Raw genomic sequence first — 17,851 nt, 5'->3', positions numbered from 1 at the left:
CCATCAACAGATTGAGGCTAGTTGCAATCTATTTCAAAGGCTCATGTTTTAATTATGATTTTTTTTTGAATTGATGACATGTGGATGAACCACAACACAACATTTGAGTTTGACCCCTATGCTACTGTTTGCATAAAAACCAAGCAGAATGCACATGACCCGCCGCTTACTTCAAGGCAGCCTAGGACAAAGCCCTAACCCAAGAGGACTGGGCGGCATGTGGACACTTAACTCTCTCTGGTAAAGCTACTTGTGTCACTATATATTGGAATTTATGAAATTTTAGAACGATGAACCGAGTTAGACGATCGTGTGTGTTGGGGACACGGGGTTGTCTTTTCCACAGAACCTGCCCGCATAGTTGGGGGTTTGCTGCGCACGACGACGCTACTGCTGCCATAGCTGCCGCCTCAACGAAGGTCGCTCCACAGTCCCTGTTTTTTTGGCGGCTTCTGCAAGGTACGACCTCTCGCATTCCTCTTTTGTTGTTTTTATGCACAGTACAAACGCTTTACATCACCTCGCCCAAGCGCTGCAGAAGCACAGAAAAAACGGTCAAGGAGGGGGGGGGTGGGCATCACAGGTTTGCAATACATTGAGCTTTACAATTACGGTTTGTTATCCCGGGTTTTGATCTTCGATTCACGTAAGAGAGATTCTTCTGAGCGCTTTAGTAGAGCCATGTGTATGTGCTCTGGCATAACATCACCATCATCAGCACTATAATCAATCATGATAACCATTACCATCACCATTGAATTTTAGGGTAAACAGTAGACTTAAGAGAGGCTGTGAGTCTTTTTAACTCACCGGTATGGGTGATGAACAGACACGGCTGCTGGAGAGCTGCCTGATGTGACAACAATACTTTGCAGCTGATTTGGAAAGAAGGTTTTCTAGGCAGAAAATGTTTAGGCCAGGCAGAGATTATCCTCACTTTAGGCCAGGTGGAATGGTGCCTGTAGCCCCTCCACCCATGAACACACCCATGAATACACCTATGAACATGGCCCCACCTTTTGCCCCCCCTCCTATGCCTGGCAGGGCCTTTGTGATGCCTCATGTATCGGGAGGGCCTCTTGCCTACCCCCCTCCGCCCCCTACTCCGGTGCCACTTCCTCGTCCATCACCATTCCTTCCATCATACCCCCTACCCTTTGTTCCCCCCCTACCACATAGCCCCCCAATTGATGCCCCCCCTCCCCCTCCTCCCGCAGCTCCTCCTTCTCCATCCCCTTCCCCTCCCCTTTCAGCTGCAGAACCAACAGCCACTGTCAAGTTAATACCCCCACAACCTCCTGCACAACCCCCCAAGCCCAGTGACCCAGAAATTCTAAATAACATTGAAGGTATGGCAGAGTTTGTGATAAAGAATGGTCCCAGATATGAAAGCATGGCGCGTGCAAAACATGCGGGGGATCCAAAGTTTGCTTTTTTGTTTGAGAACGATTCAGGTCCTGAAGCTGTCATCAATCGTGAGTTCTACAAGTGGAAAAAACAAGATCTTCAACTACAGTCACAAGTGGAGGCTGAGGCTAAATTGAACAAACATTTGGATCAAGAAATTGATGCTAGATGGAGTGAACAGGCAAGTCACATGCCTGGGCAGGCCGAAGAGGTTCCAGGATCCCCAGCGATGTCTGATATGGACATGGAAGGTGTGCAGCTTGATGTTTAAGCAATTAATTTATTTCTGTTGTTGGGTATGCACTATTGTTCTCGTCAAGTGCCCAAGTGTCCCCAGGGACTCTTTGAATATGGTCCTAAATGCAAGGATCAAGTTTTCTGATGAGGTTCTTTTTTTGTTCTGTAATATGTGTTAAAGTGCGATCTGATAGTTTTAGTCTGTAATAGATGATCTTGTGTCGCCATCTCCAAAGAGGGAGTCAGTTGGATTGCCAGCCATGGCAGGTAGCAGTTCAGGATCAGAGCTTTTTTCACCAGAAAAGGCTTCACATGCTGGTGACATGGACAAAATTTCTGAACAAAAGACAGTGGGTCTGCCTATTGCACCACAAAGACCTATGTTGTCTGAGGATCTCAAGAAAGAGTTTATAGAGCCTCCTGAAAAAGTACACGTTTTGAATAGGGGTAAGCGGGCTCAGTGTAGGCTGACAGGCGATTACAGAGGCTCTCTCATAGATAATTATTTCAGTGACACTAGTGATGTTTCTGAGGATTCAGAACCATCAGAGAATTTGGACATGAATGGGAGCAGACTGTCAGATCAGCAGCAACTGAGAAAAGGGTTTATAGTTTCAGATGAAACAGCTAATGCTTACCATTTCAATACAAATGCACAAGATGCAGACATCGAGGCAGTTCCAGAGCATCCAGTGGCAAAAATATCTCGACAAGAAGGTCAGTCTGTGCAGCTGCTGCAGCTTGCCAATGAAAGTCCGTCTCAAGCTGCCAGGGGATGGAGAAGAGAGGAGGATGCTAGCCCGGAACATGGTATCAGGTTTACGGACGTTGGTGATTCAAGGGCTTTGGAGCAACGGGGGAGTGCAGAGAGCACCAGAGAAAGTGGGTCAGTGATAGGGGAATCTGTCCAGCAAAGAGACTTGCAGGGGGTGAGACTGTTCCAGAAAGGGGCCTCTGAGAGCACCTTTGAGGAGATTAGATATCGACGAAGTAGTAGTAGTAGGAGTAGGAGCAGTAGTAGTAGGAGTAGGAGCAGGAGCAGGAGTAGGAGTAGTAAGAGTAGGAGTAGGAGTAGAAGCAAAAGTAGGAGTGCAAGCCAATCTTTTGAAGAGATTAGTCGGAAGAGACGGAGCGTGAGCCATTCTCCACTCGGAATGGGACAGATGAACGGATCGCACAGGTTAGCATTCACTATTAAGAAAAGAATTGGTTTACTCTTTGTACTCCTTTTGTTGAGCTTGCTAATGGTGACTAACTTTAAACTAACTGCATCCAGTCATGTACTGTTTTGACAGTGAGCGCAGGAGCAGTAGCAGAACACCACCAAGAGTTTTGCTTGATGAAGCTGAGAGAGGTGATCAGGAGCCCCAGGAGAAAGGGAAAAAAGGAGTAAAGGGAAATGGACCCAACATATGCTTGAACTATGCAAGAGGAAGATGTTTCCGAGGTGATTCATGCAGGTTCCATTATCAAGGGGGCTTGAATGCTGACAAAGACTTGGATGAGGCGCACACAGTACTAGAGCCAGCAGTTCACAAGCCAGATGTCTGTACAGAGAGAAGGATAGATATAAATGAGGCTGAAGAACCAGAAATGACTGGAGCTTCAAAAGTGGCAGCTTCTTCTCAGAATTTCGAAGGGAAACTAGCAGTGGAGGTGGTTGGTAATGCAGGTGCCGGTGCAGAAGTGGGTGTGGTTTTGAAGGCAAAAATCAGTGCTGAGATGGAGAAGGCGCAAGTGGGTTCTGAAGAGGAACCTGCCAAGAGAACGGAAGTGAAATCAGAAACGACTGTGATGCTGGTGCAGGAAGATAAATCTAGGTCATTGGTTTCCCCAACTCTAGGTCCCCCTGTGCAAGCAAGTTCAAGAGGGTTGTCTCTGGCCCAGGAAGATAAATCTGTTTTACCCCCTCCTCTGTCTCCAGGCCCACTTCGTCCGGAAACTGGCCACTCCTCTCAAGTCACCCTTCCTTCATTGTTACCTTTATCTCAGTCCAATTCGATGAGTCAATTTTTAGGGAACTCCTCCCTCGCTGTTCAACAATACATGCCTTCTAGCCAACCTTATCCCACTGAAAGTGGAGCTTTTGGTTTCCATCAGCCCAAATCCTTGCAACCTCCTGTATCTCCTGGAAGTTTACCAACTTACAGTCAAGTGACTTCTCTCAGACCTCCTATGAGTAACACTTACATGAACACAGGTAATGATGGAGATCGGAGTTCAGGGATTGCTTTCCCTGCTGGCAATCAGGTTCAAGTTCAACCACCCGGTTTAATGATCAGGGAGAATTCAAAGCCTCATCAACTTTATCCTCATGGTAGTTCAGGAACAATTCAGTCAGCTTTTCGTCCAGGGATGCATGAATTTTCAAATCCCTATTATGTGCCATCCCATCCGTCAGCGTATGGGTCCTCCTTCCAAGCTCAGCCTGGTCTTGCTCAAAACCCAGTGACTTCTCAACCAATCTTCCCACCTCGATTCTTAGGCTCGCCTGTGAATTCAGCCGCAACACAGCAACATGACCTTCCAACTGATTCTACAAAGGCTCTTCTGTCTATCCAACACGGCTTCAGCTCTCATTTCTCTTTGCCAACGCAACCACATCAATCTTTCTATCCACCCTCGTTACCAGGCAATACCTCGAGACATTTTACTTTCTCAAATGTAGCAAACAATGCTCCACATGATATCTATCCTACGCCATCACTCACAGTTTCTGCTCAAGGACTTCAGAATTCTACACCATGGTCGATGCCTGGATCTTTGGGCACTTCTTCGCAATCGTTAGATTTGCCACCAACAACAGGGAAATCTTTGTCGTATTCTTATGCTCTCACAACAATACCTCCTCTCCCAAGCTTAATTGAGCTTCCAGGAGCTATGAAGCTATCAACTTCTGGTGATCAGTATGATCCTCTTTCAGACAGCTTTGAGCCTGGTCTATCTGGTTTGAAGTCAACATCATATAGCTTCCTTAAGACAGCTGAGGATGGAAATTCTCTTGGTGGGCTGTCGAACACTATAGCATCCCGTTTGGAGAATGTTAGTCCGGGACTAGACATGGGAAAAACAGATGTTGCAAATATAAATGAGGCAGCTGGTGACCCAGTTGTTGGCATAGTTGAGAATGTGAGTCCCCCAGAGGATAGTAAGAATTGGAGTCCACTTCAGCCAGGGGAGGCAGTTGACGCTGGGCAAGGTCAAGGGCTCTCTAAGACAAAAAAGAACAACATCCGTGGGTTGAAGTTGCTCAGGTCTGCTGTAGCTGATCATGTAAAGGAGGTGCTCAAGCCAACTTGGAGAGAAGGGCATATGAGTAAAGATGCATTTAAAAATATTGTCAAAAAGGCAGTGGACAAGGTCACCGCAACTCTGCCAAGTCACCATATCCCAAAGTCTCAGGAAAAAGTCGATCAATTTATGTCATCCTCCCGATCCAAGATTTCTAAGCTTGTACAGGTTTGTGTTTGCTGAGTTGCATGCTAAGTTAGTTTTTTAATCATGCATTATGGTTTGGTTATGTTTTCTGTGTATGCTAATAACTTGCTAGCTTGCTGATGGCTGAGAATTGTTGTAATGAAGTAATTTTAGGATGCACATGCACATCGGGCATGGGCCTAGGCACATGGGGGCTTAGGGTTATTTATACATGTGGGCACATGGGCTTGGGACTATGAAAGGCACACGTCTTGTGTATTTGGTACTTTTTGACATATTATACATTGCACCTTTCCTAGAGCTTATGGCCCAAGCTTTCATGGCTTCCTTCTTGAACCTATGGTTTCTCTAGGCATTGAGGAACAACCTGTGTGGAGTCCAGCTGTTAAGTCTAGCTGTGAGGACTCCAACCAATGAGTTCTATTCTCTCACTAGATCAATTGTTGCTTATGTGGATTGTACTGAGACATATTGGTATAGTTTCTTTTAAGAAGATGGTTAGGACTCCTTTGCCTTGGGGATCAACTCGGGCATTGACATAAGGATGAAATCCCATTGATGATTATTCAGGGGGAAGTTGGAGAGGTTGAGCTGCTTTCACCGTGATGATGACCGACATGAAACTTTTGTGATGGTTTTAGAATTGGGCTCAGGATAATTTCTTTCCTCCTCCTAGAAAAGTGGGCCTCACCTTCCCGAGACAGTTGTTAGCGAAGCCAAAAGGCAGGTTTTACCTGCGTTTCTGCATGTGTGTGCAATAATATATTGTCATTAAATGGAAGGGCTTTCGTCCAACTGGCAACTATTTTGTGATTTCCAGGTCGGGGGATGAAAGCTGGTGGAGCAATGGCTTGTGCGTGGTAGAATGTGTCCACAGAGCATTCCCTCACATGTGTGGTGCACATGGTGCACCATTTTTTACATCTCACACGTGCATCCAAAGTTGTGGACTTCTGAAATGTAGGATGGGGAAACTTGCCTCAATAGGGGACTCGTTAAAAGTCAAGAGGGAGCATGAAATCTATCAAGAGTCAGAATCACTGTTCCATAATGTTCTAGGTAAAGAAATCCTATGTAGGTGTGATGATGAGCCTGTCTTGGGGAGAAGAAGTGTATGGAATGAACTTACTTTAGAAGATTTGGATGGGATTGTTGGATTTTGTTTGATGGATCAAAAACTCACCATTCTATAACAAAATTTCTTGTGCATGCACTCAGCTCATCGCGAATGGTGGACTCCTCTGATTGCGCTAAAGGCTGTTCTTAAGACATCTTATATAAAACTCTGAAACTTCTAGAACTTTTGTCTAACGACCACCTCACCCACTAGTGTGGAGACTATGGTATGCTGGATCTCTATTGTTGGTGTTACCACCACCTGTAATGCTTGGAATGTTTGCTGATTTTGTTCAACCATTAATTCAAATGCCATATAACCTCTCTATTTGAAATCCTCCATTTCCCTTTTTGAGTTTTGGCTCCATATGAAAATACAACCTTGGTATTGCTTGTGTGAGAAAATTGAGCTTGAATCTAAGCTTGTTCACATTGAGCCCGTCTCACGAATGTAGTGGGTTGTGGGTTTTTTGGCTTGAGCTTTCCTCATTCCTCTTATGGCTTTCCTCTCTGCTTGTGTGTGCTTGTTCTAGCGCTTCTTCATCTTTTGCAGGCCTTGCTGCTGCTGGCTCTGCATGAGAGTTGCCACTGGCTTTCCTTCATCTGAACGATCACCTACATCATGTATAGTGATGCTTAATTGAATAGATAACTATCATTACAGTTGCTGGCCCACTCCTGTCCAAAATTCAATGTATAAAAAAAGGTTTCAAATGTAGGAAACGTTAGGTTTCCTATAAAAGGTAGGATGCACGTTTCCTTGCTACTATGGTGCCAAGGTTGGTTATGTGTATCATGCTAGTCCTGTTGTGCAAGTTATTTAGACATTGTAATACACTTGTTTCCGTTTGCTGGGTATCGGAATCGAAGTCCAGCCACTACTAGTCTGGTAGGAAAGGTCATTAGGTGTGAAACCCGAAGCCCTAGGTAACTAGCACGTAGTTTTAGGCCTGGTTTGGAAGCAAGGGAAAAGGGCACATGGACAATAAGGGTGCTCAGAGTGATGCCTTTTAGGGCATACTGGTTTGAAGGCGAGCTTTGGGGCAGGCCAGCTCATACAACAGCCCAGGTATGAACTGTTGGGCCAGCCGACCACCCATGGCCAGCCATAAGGCAGGTGATCAAAGGTGGTGATCAGCCAGCCCTCTTGCATTTATATAAACGCAGCCTGGCCTCCCCTATTATCCATCTTATTATGGCTTAAATCAGCTCGCAAGTCGACTAGGCAGCTGGTGCGTCAGTTAAACGCAGCACTCTTCTTGGCAGAGCAGCCACCAGCAGTTATGTGGGCAGCAATAGAAGAGAATGCGAGAGCTTGTGTGCATTTTAGTCCACAGAGGCAAGTGCAGGTCCAAAATCAAATTGCAGTCCACTCAACGACCATTGTACTTCAACTTTGTATTTACAGTAGTAACACAAGGAAATACACCGTTGGGGAGGGGGCCCTTGAGTGGGTAATTGGGATCCTAATTTATGTTGTGAGCACTCTCTTTTCCCTTTACAGTAACACAAGAAAATACACCTTTGGGAGGGGACCCTTGACTGGGTGACTGGGATCCTAATGAGGTGTGAGCACTCTCTTTCCCCTTTATTTCTTCTTGGCATGTTGATTCAGTGATTAAGCACTTGATTGCCGTTAACAAAAATGGTCAATCTTCCGTACGTGTTGTCATGTGCAAGTTTGCCCATGGACATGTCCTGAAACTAGTCCAGAAGGGGCCAGAAAAAGATGATTAGAACTAGGATTTGGAGCATGAAGTGCAGATTTGGCTAGTGTGGACTTGGAGAAGGACAAGGTTGATCTGTTGGCTGAACAAAGGGACTGTCGGCTGCAGGAGGGGCACAGGTCGTGAAGTGTTATTGCATTAAATGTCTAGTCGGTTGGCCGACCAGCAGTCAGCCAGCACTCTGTTGGTCCAAGAGGCCTATATAAAAGGCATGTTTGCTCATTGATGTATTCATTCACTCCCTTATGGAGTGGGTCCATTATGTAGGACTGTTTTGGGTGTTTTCTACCTTTTCATGAAGGCAGCCCATGGCTGCAGATTTAGAGGTACCTTTTTGATAGGCCTCTTGGACCAACATAGTGCTGGCTGACTGTTGGTCGGCACACCAGCACTGGGGCCGGAAAGGGCCGGCCCCCCCCCTCAATACTTTTTGTATTTCTTGGAGTATTTATATTTGTACGAGTGTCACGGGCCTGACAGGCCAGATTTCTCCACAAGGGAGTGAAAACAACCAAATAAAACTGGTTCAAGTTTATGAAGAGGTGTTGGTCAGAATAGCCCCAAATCACAGGCTCATTCCCACCTTCACTGGGTGGACACCTGTCTTTCACTGGTCTTCCGGGACCGTGCACCAACTGGCACGCCCATACTAACACAGGCCAAGGGGTACACCGCAGAGGGAATGTGGCCTGGTTCTCCCCAATGAGCTTTGCTCCCAAGTTCCTTGGTGAGTCAAACCTTCATTGGCTCTCAGAAGCTTTGAGAGCGCGGTTAACAACACCACACAGGGAAATATATTGACCACACCAGGAGGAACATTCCTGAGCATGGTCAGCATATACATGCTTTGCTCTTGCACTACACAACTTAAAGAATTCTCTGAATTTTAATTGACAAATTTTAGAATTACACAAATGAGAAAAATATGATAGCACCTGGTACGGTGAGTACAATCCAGATACAACCGGTACAATTTGCAGTAGGTACAATCAAGATATCAGGTGCTTCACACGTGTGGAGGTACAACCAGTCAAGTACTATGCAAGTACTGTACTTGGAGCAAGTACAGTAGGTACACGTGGGCTACAAGTAGGCGAGTACTGCAGGTGGTACAACACGTGTGGGCAGCCCTGCAGGCAAGTACAACTGCAAGTTTAGGCGTGGGCAGCCGTGCAGGCAGGTATAGCAGCAGGTACAGTCGTGGGCAGCCCTGCAAGCGGGTACAGCAGGTAGGTACAGGCGTGGGCAGCAGTCGAGTACAGCAGCAAGGTACAGGCATGGGCAGCAGCTAGGTACAGGCGTGGGCAGCAGTCGGGTACAGCAACCGATGGAGAAAGAGAGCAGGCGATGGAGAGAGAGAGAAACCAGCCACCACCCACGTGGGGAATCTCCAAAAATGTTCCATGCTAAAGCCTTTATCAAAGGTTATAAAACCTTAATACATAATTAACACTTATGGGCACCCACACTAGAAAAATGTCCAGCCCTTCTTTTAAATGTGTGTGAACACATTGCCTTATAAAAATTAAGGTTTACTCTAGTTTATGGATTTTACCTTTTAAAAAGGGCAAAATGAAAATACTTACCACCTGTTCACACGCCACACCACCAAGTCAGCAAACAGCATTCCACAGTACATTGGGGGCGTCCCCGTCTAGTGTACTGACACGGCATAACAGGCAGACACACGCAAACAAGTCATGCAAAAACAAATTTATGCATGCAGGCATAAATGCATGTGCACAAATAATGGATGAAATCTCCCTTCCATGAAACTTGTACAAGAGGTTCCAAATGGTGACATTCGCTTGGGCTTCTAAACAGTTGAGGTCAACTGAGAAGCCTCAAGATATGCCTGTAGAAGTTGAGGGTAGTCAGCAGGAAAGCTTCCCATGTGGTAACTTTTTCTCCTTGTGAAATACAATCTGCTTTGGTTGAAGGATCTTCTCAAGCTCATCAACTTTTGGCAGATCTTCTGTGACAGGCTCCTCTGGATCTGGCCCCACATACTTCCGCAAAAGACTGACATGAAAAGCATTGTGAATCTTCCAATGGCTGGGTAAAGCAAGCTTGAAGGACACTTCATTGATCTTGTCAATCACTTGGAAGGGTCCATAATATCGAGTAGAAAGCTTTGGATATGATCCCTCTCGTCCTGGTCTCTTCCGAAGCCTAGCTTTCTCAAATTTCAGCAATACCCAATCACCTTCCTTGACTTGCATGTCTCTTCTATGCTTGTCAGCAGCCCTTTTATGCTTATCTTGTGACCTTGCAATGGCTGTCCGCACCTGAGCAAAGGCTACATCCAAGTCACGCACATACTCATCAGCTGCAAAAATCGCATCCTTTGTATGAAGAATGGGTGGCAAGACCACTCTGCCATAAATAATCTCAAACGGGGCCTTTCCCGTGGATGCATGAAGTGTGTTGTTGTAGGCAAACTCTACAAGTGGAAGATACTTCTCCCATGGAGTCTTTTGATTTGCCACATAACACTTCAACAAATCCAACACGGCTGAATTTGCAGCTTCACTTTGGCCATCCGTTTGGGGATGATAAGCTGATGAAAACTCAAGTTTAGTGCCCATGTTATCAAATAAAGCCCTCCAAAAGAGGCTCGTAGTCCTAGGATCTCTATCCCCAACAATGGACTTAGGCATACCATGATGCTTGAAGATGTTAGCAAGAAAAAGCTTCACCATATGATTAACTTTAATGGTTTTCTTGACGGGCAAGAAGTGAGCTTGCTTGCTAAACCTGTCCACAATGGTCCAAATAGCATCATTCCCATGCTGGGATCTAGGCAAGTCCATAATAAAGTCCATTGTAATACTTTTCCATGGCTGCGAGGGAATAGGCAATGGCTGAAGCTAACCTGGAGGTTTTTGCCTGTCAAATTTCACCTTTTGTCAAGTAAGACATGCACGTACATATGCCTCAATGTCTTTACGCATGCTTGGCCAAAAGAAATATCTCTCAATCATGCGTGTAGTAGGCATGATACCTCTATGACCAGCATAAGGTGGAGCGTGACATTCCTCCATAACCTTTGGACGCATATCCTTCACCACACATAAGGAGTTATCCTTCATAAGATAACCCTCTTTGATCACATAAGAGGCATGTGAGTGACCAGCTATCAAATCAATCCATATATGGCAAAAATCAGCATCCAAATGATACAAATCTCGCATGGCAGATAAGTCCCCATGAGAGGCCACTGAAACTACTGCCACATAAGGTCTCCTGGATAATGCGTCGGCCGCCACATTTTTCTTTCCCGGAGTATGTACAATCTGAAAATGAAGCATGGAAAGAAAGTTTGCCATTCTCATCTGCTTCTCCGAAAGCTTTGTTTGAGATAGAAAGTATCTCAAACTTTGATGATCTGTCTTGACTACAAATTCAACCCCAATAAGATAATGTTTCCATATCTTTAAGGCATGAATTACAGCCAAGAGCTCTTTCTCATAGATATCAATATGAAGCTCGGCATCATGCAATCGACAGCTCTCATATGCAACTACATGACCTTCTTGATTTAGGACAGTCCCTATACAATCGCCACAAGCATCACATTCCACTATGAACGACCTTTGCAAGTCGGGAACAATCAATACGGGTCCACATATGATAGCATTCTTGAGTTGCAAGAAGGCATCCTGCTCCTTTGGGGTCCATTTAAAAGTGAATTTCTTCTTCGTGAGATCATGTAGAGGGGTGGCAATCATAGCAAAATGCCTTATGAAGCGCCTGTAATATGAACATAATCCTAGAAAACTACGTACTTGATGTACATTTTGCAACTCTGGCCAATTCCGAATGGTTTCTATCTTGGCAGGATCCATTCTTACACCATCCTTGGATACAATGTGACCCAAATAGTGTATTTCTGAACGGAAGAACTCACTTTCTTGGCATTAATGAAGAGTTTATGCTTTCGCAACTCTTTAAACACTGTGGCCAAATGAGTCCTATGCTCCTGCTCATTCTTGGAGAAAACCAAGATGTCATCAAAGAATACACCTGTGAATTTTCGATGGGGTCTGAATATCCTATCTATCATACGATTGAATGTGGCTGGGGCATTGGTGAGACCAAAAGGCATCACCAAAAATTCATACAATCCAAAAGCTATCCTGAATGCAGTTTTGTGGACATACTCGTATTTGGTGATAACCACTCTTCAAATCAATACGGCTGAAACAAGCCGAGCCATCAAGCTTATCCAAAATGTCATCAATACGCGGGATTGGAAATCTATTCTTGATGGTGAGCTTATTTAGAGCTCTATAATCCACACACATGCGGAATGATCCATCTTTCTTTTGAACAAGAAGCACGGGAGAGCAATAAGGTGAGGAACTTGGCTGAACCAAACCTTTCTCCAAAAGCTCATTAACTTGCTTCATAATCTCTTCTTGTTGTGCGGCACTCACACGATATGCAGGTTTGTTAGGTGGAGAACTACTTGGCACAAGATCTATGCGATGATCCTCGAGCCTTTGAGAAGGTAGTTCACCAGGCAATGCATCAGCAAAACAATCTTTATATGCATGAAGAAAATTCAGCCTATCCTGAGTCAAAACATCCACATTTTGATGACTTGGTTCAATGCTATCACGAACAAAAACCAAGTACGCAGAAAGAGTCTTTTTCATTGCTTTATTAATCTGGATGTGAGATACAAGTGGGATAGAATCCCCTTCCTTGCCAACATCAATAACATGCATGCGGCCTCTATGCATAAAGGAAATCCTGTTTGTCTTGTACTCTTTGCGGGGCTCAAGGCTATGATGCCATGGCTTGCCAAGCAATACATCACATCCATTAAGTGGGGCAACCAAGAAATGCTCATGATCAAGATAACCGTGAATATGTATGCGCAACTTCCCAATAAGTGGGGTAGCCTGCACCTCTTTACCACCAGCAAAGGCAACTTTTGCTTCAATTTGAGGCTCCATGTTCTCAACCTTAATACCCAAGGCGGCTGCCATTTGAATAGAGATGAAGTTATCTGTTGCACAATCATCAAAAATAAATAGAGCGGGCTGATCCTTGATTTGACCCCATGCTTTGCATACCATCCTCTTTTTTCCATCATGCTTTGCGTTTCCGTGCACATCGGGAACTGGATGCACATTTGCCTTGGGTTGCTTGTCCTCATACTTTGGTTTGCGGTTTGGGCATTGTCTAAACATATGCTCTTTGCTGCCACAAGAAAAGCATTTCCTCTCCTTTGCATATTGCTCCCTTTGCTCGGGAGTCAAGCCAAATTTGTTCTTCTTTGGCCCATGATCCTTGGATGGGGTATTTTCAGCTTTACCACCCTTCTGGACATCCCGGAAGCTCGTTTTAGGTGGCTGTCCACCTTTTTGCAGGTTTGGGACAGCCTTCTCTTTGCCCTTAGAACCCCCTTGATCTTGCTTAATTTTGAGCACCAATTGCTCCGTATCATGAGCAGAGGCTATAAGCTGTTGTAGAGTGTGTTTCGGGTGCAATTCAATGCCCGAACGATAAGCTGGTTGCAATCTGGAGTGAAACTTCCTCTTTCTTTCATCCTCGGAGAGTTGCATAAAGGGAGTTACCTCAAGCAACACTTTCCAAAACTTATTGACATACTGTTGCACACTTTCATTATCTTTTTGCTCAAGTCTATCCCACTTTTGGGTGAGAGTTTACTCCGCATTAGGAGGCAAGAATTGGGCATAAAATCTACCCTTAAACTCTTTCCAACTGCAAATGGGGTCTTTGGTGGTCTTTTCAGTGATCCACCAATGGCAGCTGTCCCCTTCAAGAACATACTTGCATGACGAATTTTGGACTTCTCAGTGAAGTCCTCATCACTAAAAGCAATATCAAACTGGGCCACAAAAGCTAGCACCTTAGAGGCATCATACTCTCCATGAAAGGCATCAAATTTCACGGACTTGTCCTCGGCTTTGAACTCCTTGAGCTTCTTGGGATGTGGCACATGTTCTTCTCTTTTTCTCTTCCCCTTATCCAATGGGGCAACTCTCTCTGCATGAGCTTCATGGGCAATGATAGGTGTTCCACTAGCCAAAGTGACATGGGTCTTTGATTCTTGTGGCCCCACTGCATGTGACTTCGCTGAAAGATACCTTGTCTCGCTACGAGACAACTCAATAGGCAAGGTCTTTTGGCTTGCATGCCGACCACTGTCCCCATGATGTACATACCTAGAATCCAAATGGCCTTGAGCATGCATAAATTTGTTTCCTCCTGTGCCTTGAGCAGTGGATGCATGGCGGGAGGTGACCGAAACTTCTTCTTTATACAAGTATGATCTCAACCTTTGAGAGGCTGGGTCTCCATGCTGCAAACGGGGTGGATTCTTGAACATAAGCTGTCCATCCTCTCCCTCTTTAAGGTCACCCTTGCGGATAAGATAAAGAGAGTGCCAGCTCCCTTGGCTTCTTACCCACTTCTCGAGCCATAGACTCAAAAGTCATGTCCACCATAGCATCAGCTTTCTTGGCTTCTATGACACTTTGTACAGGAGGGTCTTCATGCAAGAATTTCAGCTCTTGCTCTTTTGCCTGCAAGAGCCTCTTCATGTGCTCTAATTCAGCCCTCAATGCATTGGGCTCTTCCTCGTGCATGGGTTCTTTACCACGTGATGGCTGTCCCATGTAGACTCATTCAAGAGGCTTATGCCTTCCATGTAATGCTTCGGAATCCCGTGAAGCACTTGATTGGCCCCTCGAATTCGGCACTTCCAATGGGTTGCCCTGACTGTCCATTGAATTAAGTGTTCGTGCTTGCTTCCGATCTCAAAACTCCGTGTCTCTCTCTTGAGAAAGAGAGACGACCGGGCTCTGATACCAATGTGACCGCTCCCTACAGGAGGCCTACAGTTCGGAAGACAATATACACATTTAGAACACTTAATTTAACCATTATTAAACAATGGAAACAACATCAGCAACACAAATACTGGAAATATTGAAAATACAAATGACACCAGCATTGGGGCCGGAAAGGGCCAGTCCCCCCCTCAATACTTTTTGTATTTCTTGGAGTATTTATATTTGTATAAGTGTCACGGGCCTGACATACCAGATCTCTCCACAAGGGAGTGAAAACATAAATGTGTGAACACATTGCCTTATAAAAATTAAGGTTTACTCTAGTTTATGGATTTTTTCTTTTAAAAAGGGCAAAATGAAAATACTTACCACCTGTTCACACGCCACACCACCAAGTCAGTAAACAGCATTCCACGGTACACTGGGGGCGTCCCCGTCCAGTGTACTGGCACGGCATAACAAGTAGACACATGCAAACAAGTCATGTAAAAACAAATTTATGCATGCAGGCATAAATGCATGTGCACAAATAATGGACGAAATCTCCCTTTCATGAAACTTGTACAAGAGATTCCTGTCAGGCACCAAACTGGCGCGACAAATATAAATAAATATGTCTTGGTCTTCCTATGGAGTGACAGTCCCATAGGTAAGACACCAACCTGGCCATACACGGGTGGCACCAACAGGCTCCCGTCCATATAGCATGAAGCAAATTACACACGGGTGACACGAAACTGATTTCCGTCCATGTGACGCAGCATTGGTCGCACACGGGTGGGCTCCCGTCCATGTGACACCATAAAACTGGCCCTTTCACATGGGACACTGGCCTGGCTCCATGTGAACATGGCACAAATCTGGCCGCTCTATGGAGTGACAGTCCCATAGAAGTGGCTCTAGCAATGGAGATGGATCAAATGGTGACATCGGCCAGCCGACTGGACATTTAATGCAATAACACTTCAAGACTTGTGCCCCTCCTGTAGCCGACAACACTTCTTGTAGCTGACAGTCCCTTTGTTCAGTTGACAGATCAACCTTCTCCAAGTCCACACTAGCCAAATCTGCACTTGATGCTCCAAATCCTAGTTCTAATCATCCTTTTGGCTGCCCCTTCTGGACTAGTTTTAGGACATGTCCATGGGCAAACTTGCACATGACATCCCCCTTTGCTAAACTTGATGACGGGATTCCAACCTGTTCTTGGATGATTGTCATCATCCCATTCTATTCCCGAAGTCCCTCTGTCATCCATCCATCTCTGACAACACTGAAAACCCGGCCCAGTCTCCAAAACCACTCTGACTCTAAATAAGATCTATGCATCTGTTCCATCCAGTCCCCAATCCGTTCCTGCCCTGTCTTTGAACACCATCTTGGTATTTATTCCTGAGAAATGAGTCTGGCACTCACTCCACTCCTTGGAGGATCATCCTCCCTTGGGACCGTTGTCCGAAAGCCTATCTGGCTCATAGGACTGCCATCCCCTATGGGCTTTGTGGAGCACCACCAACAAACCTCCTGGGAGCTCTTCCCGATCTTGTGTTCCTTGCCTTGGGCTTCGTACCTGGGCACTTTTCCGATACCTTGGACCTCTACACCTTCATATGGGACTGAATCACGGGTTAGCCTTGCTGAGCCTAATGCTTTGATACCAATGTAACACGCGGAAGCTTTGAGAGTCTTCTTTCAGCTCTAAACACCACTTAGAACTTGCTGATGCAAAAACGCAGATAGAAGAGAGAGAAGAGAGAGAGAGAGAGAGAGAGAGAGAGCGCGAGCTGGAAAATTCAATATATTCATATGGTACAAAAAGGTACCTCTAAATGTGCAGCCATGGGCTGCCTTCATGAAAAGGTGGAAAACACCCAAAACCGTCCTACATAATGGACCCACTCCATAAGGGAGTGAATGAATACATCAATGAGCAAACATGCCTTTTATATAGGCCTCTTGGACCAACAGAGTGCTGGCTGACTGCTGGTCGGCCAACCGACTAGACATTTAATGCAATAACACTTCACGACCTGTGCCCCTCCTACAACCGACAGCACTTCTTGCAGCCGACAGTCCCTTTGTTCAGCTGACAGATCAACCTTGTCCTTCTCCAAGTCCACACTAGCCAAATATGCACTTTATGCTCCAAATCCTAGTTCTAATCATCTTTTTCTGGCTGCCCCTTCCGGACTAGTTTTAGGACATGTCCATGGGCAAACTTGCACATGACACATGTAACAAGAAGGCTGCAGATAAGCATACTAAACATATGGATCTCAAGGAAGGTGATTGATTGGGTGTTGCTGAAATTTGAGAAAGCTAGACTGTTGCATGCACAGAAGCCTTGCTGTACTGATCCATAGCCCTAAGCGTGATGAAGATCAAGATAAACATGATTAAGACAGAGGAGAGAGGAGAGAGATTGGTGTCAGGTTTTTCTTTGTAATATATGGTACAAAAAAGGTGGTTGAATGTATGTACATGGCTGAGGCCCTTGGTCAGCCCCAAAGGGGTTGACCTTTGGTCCTACATATGCTCTACTGACTTTTGGGAATGCTTGATTGTTGAAATGACTGAATGAGTTGCTTGATTTATGACTTGATGCTTATATATTATGCTGGAGTGCTGGTTGGCCAGCAGCAGAGCCCGTTGGCCAGTTACTGGACAAGGAATATGGGTAATAAATGCATTAAATGCTGTGCTTCACTTCTTCTGCTGCCACACCTTGCAGGCCTTTGCCTGACTGCTGTCCCACCTGTTGCAAGAGCCTCTGCTTGCTGCCGACAGCCTGTCGACAGCAAGCTGATAGAAGCTCCAGCCTCCATGATGATGATGATGATGTTGTATTAGCGGACATGCATATTTCACATTGTGAAGTTTTCGTCCAAGTTGAAGCCAGTTGATATTGTGTTAGATATTCTTTCTGTCTTTAGTAGTGTATATGCCCTATCATCTACCTTTTTGTTGTGATAATTCTTTCTATTTGTTATGATCCTTAGTGCTAGGCTTCATTATGGTTGAGTCTGCCTTTTATCTTCGGAGCTCTGACAAAAACTCAGTACATAGACCTTTATATGAAGGTATGCTCTTATGTGC

At 45.2% G+C, this 17,851-nt stretch overlaps 1 protein-coding gene across 1 annotated transcript in view; it reads left to right on the top strand.

Moving 5' to 3' along the window:
• The first annotated feature begins 247 nt into the window (after positions 1 to 247).
• The window catches only part of LOC147618973 (uncharacterized), a 45,768-nt gene continuing 28,164 nt past the window's right edge, over positions 248 to 17,851 (top strand). The window contains exons 1-4 of the mRNA XM_086774181.1: positions 248 to 459; positions 830 to 1,658; positions 1,855 to 2,824; positions 2,940 to 5,103. Of these exons, the coding sequence (XP_086630307.1) occupies positions 908 to 1,658; positions 1,855 to 2,824; positions 2,940 to 5,103 (3,885 nt within the window). The 5' untranslated portion in view covers positions 248 to 459; positions 830 to 907. The remainder of the gene's footprint in view (positions 460 to 829; positions 1,659 to 1,854; positions 2,825 to 2,939; positions 5,104 to 17,851) is intronic.

This window comes from Cibotium barometz, chromosome 34 (genome assembly GCF_041138505.1).
Source record: "Cibotium barometz isolate CiBa-2024 chromosome 34, ASM4113850v1, whole genome shotgun sequence".
NCBI classification, from domain to species: Eukaryota; Viridiplantae; Streptophyta; class Polypodiopsida; order Cyatheales; family Cibotiaceae; genus Cibotium; species Cibotium barometz.
Note: the sequence above shows the minus strand (reverse complement) of the source record. Positions and strands in the feature narration are given on the sequence as shown.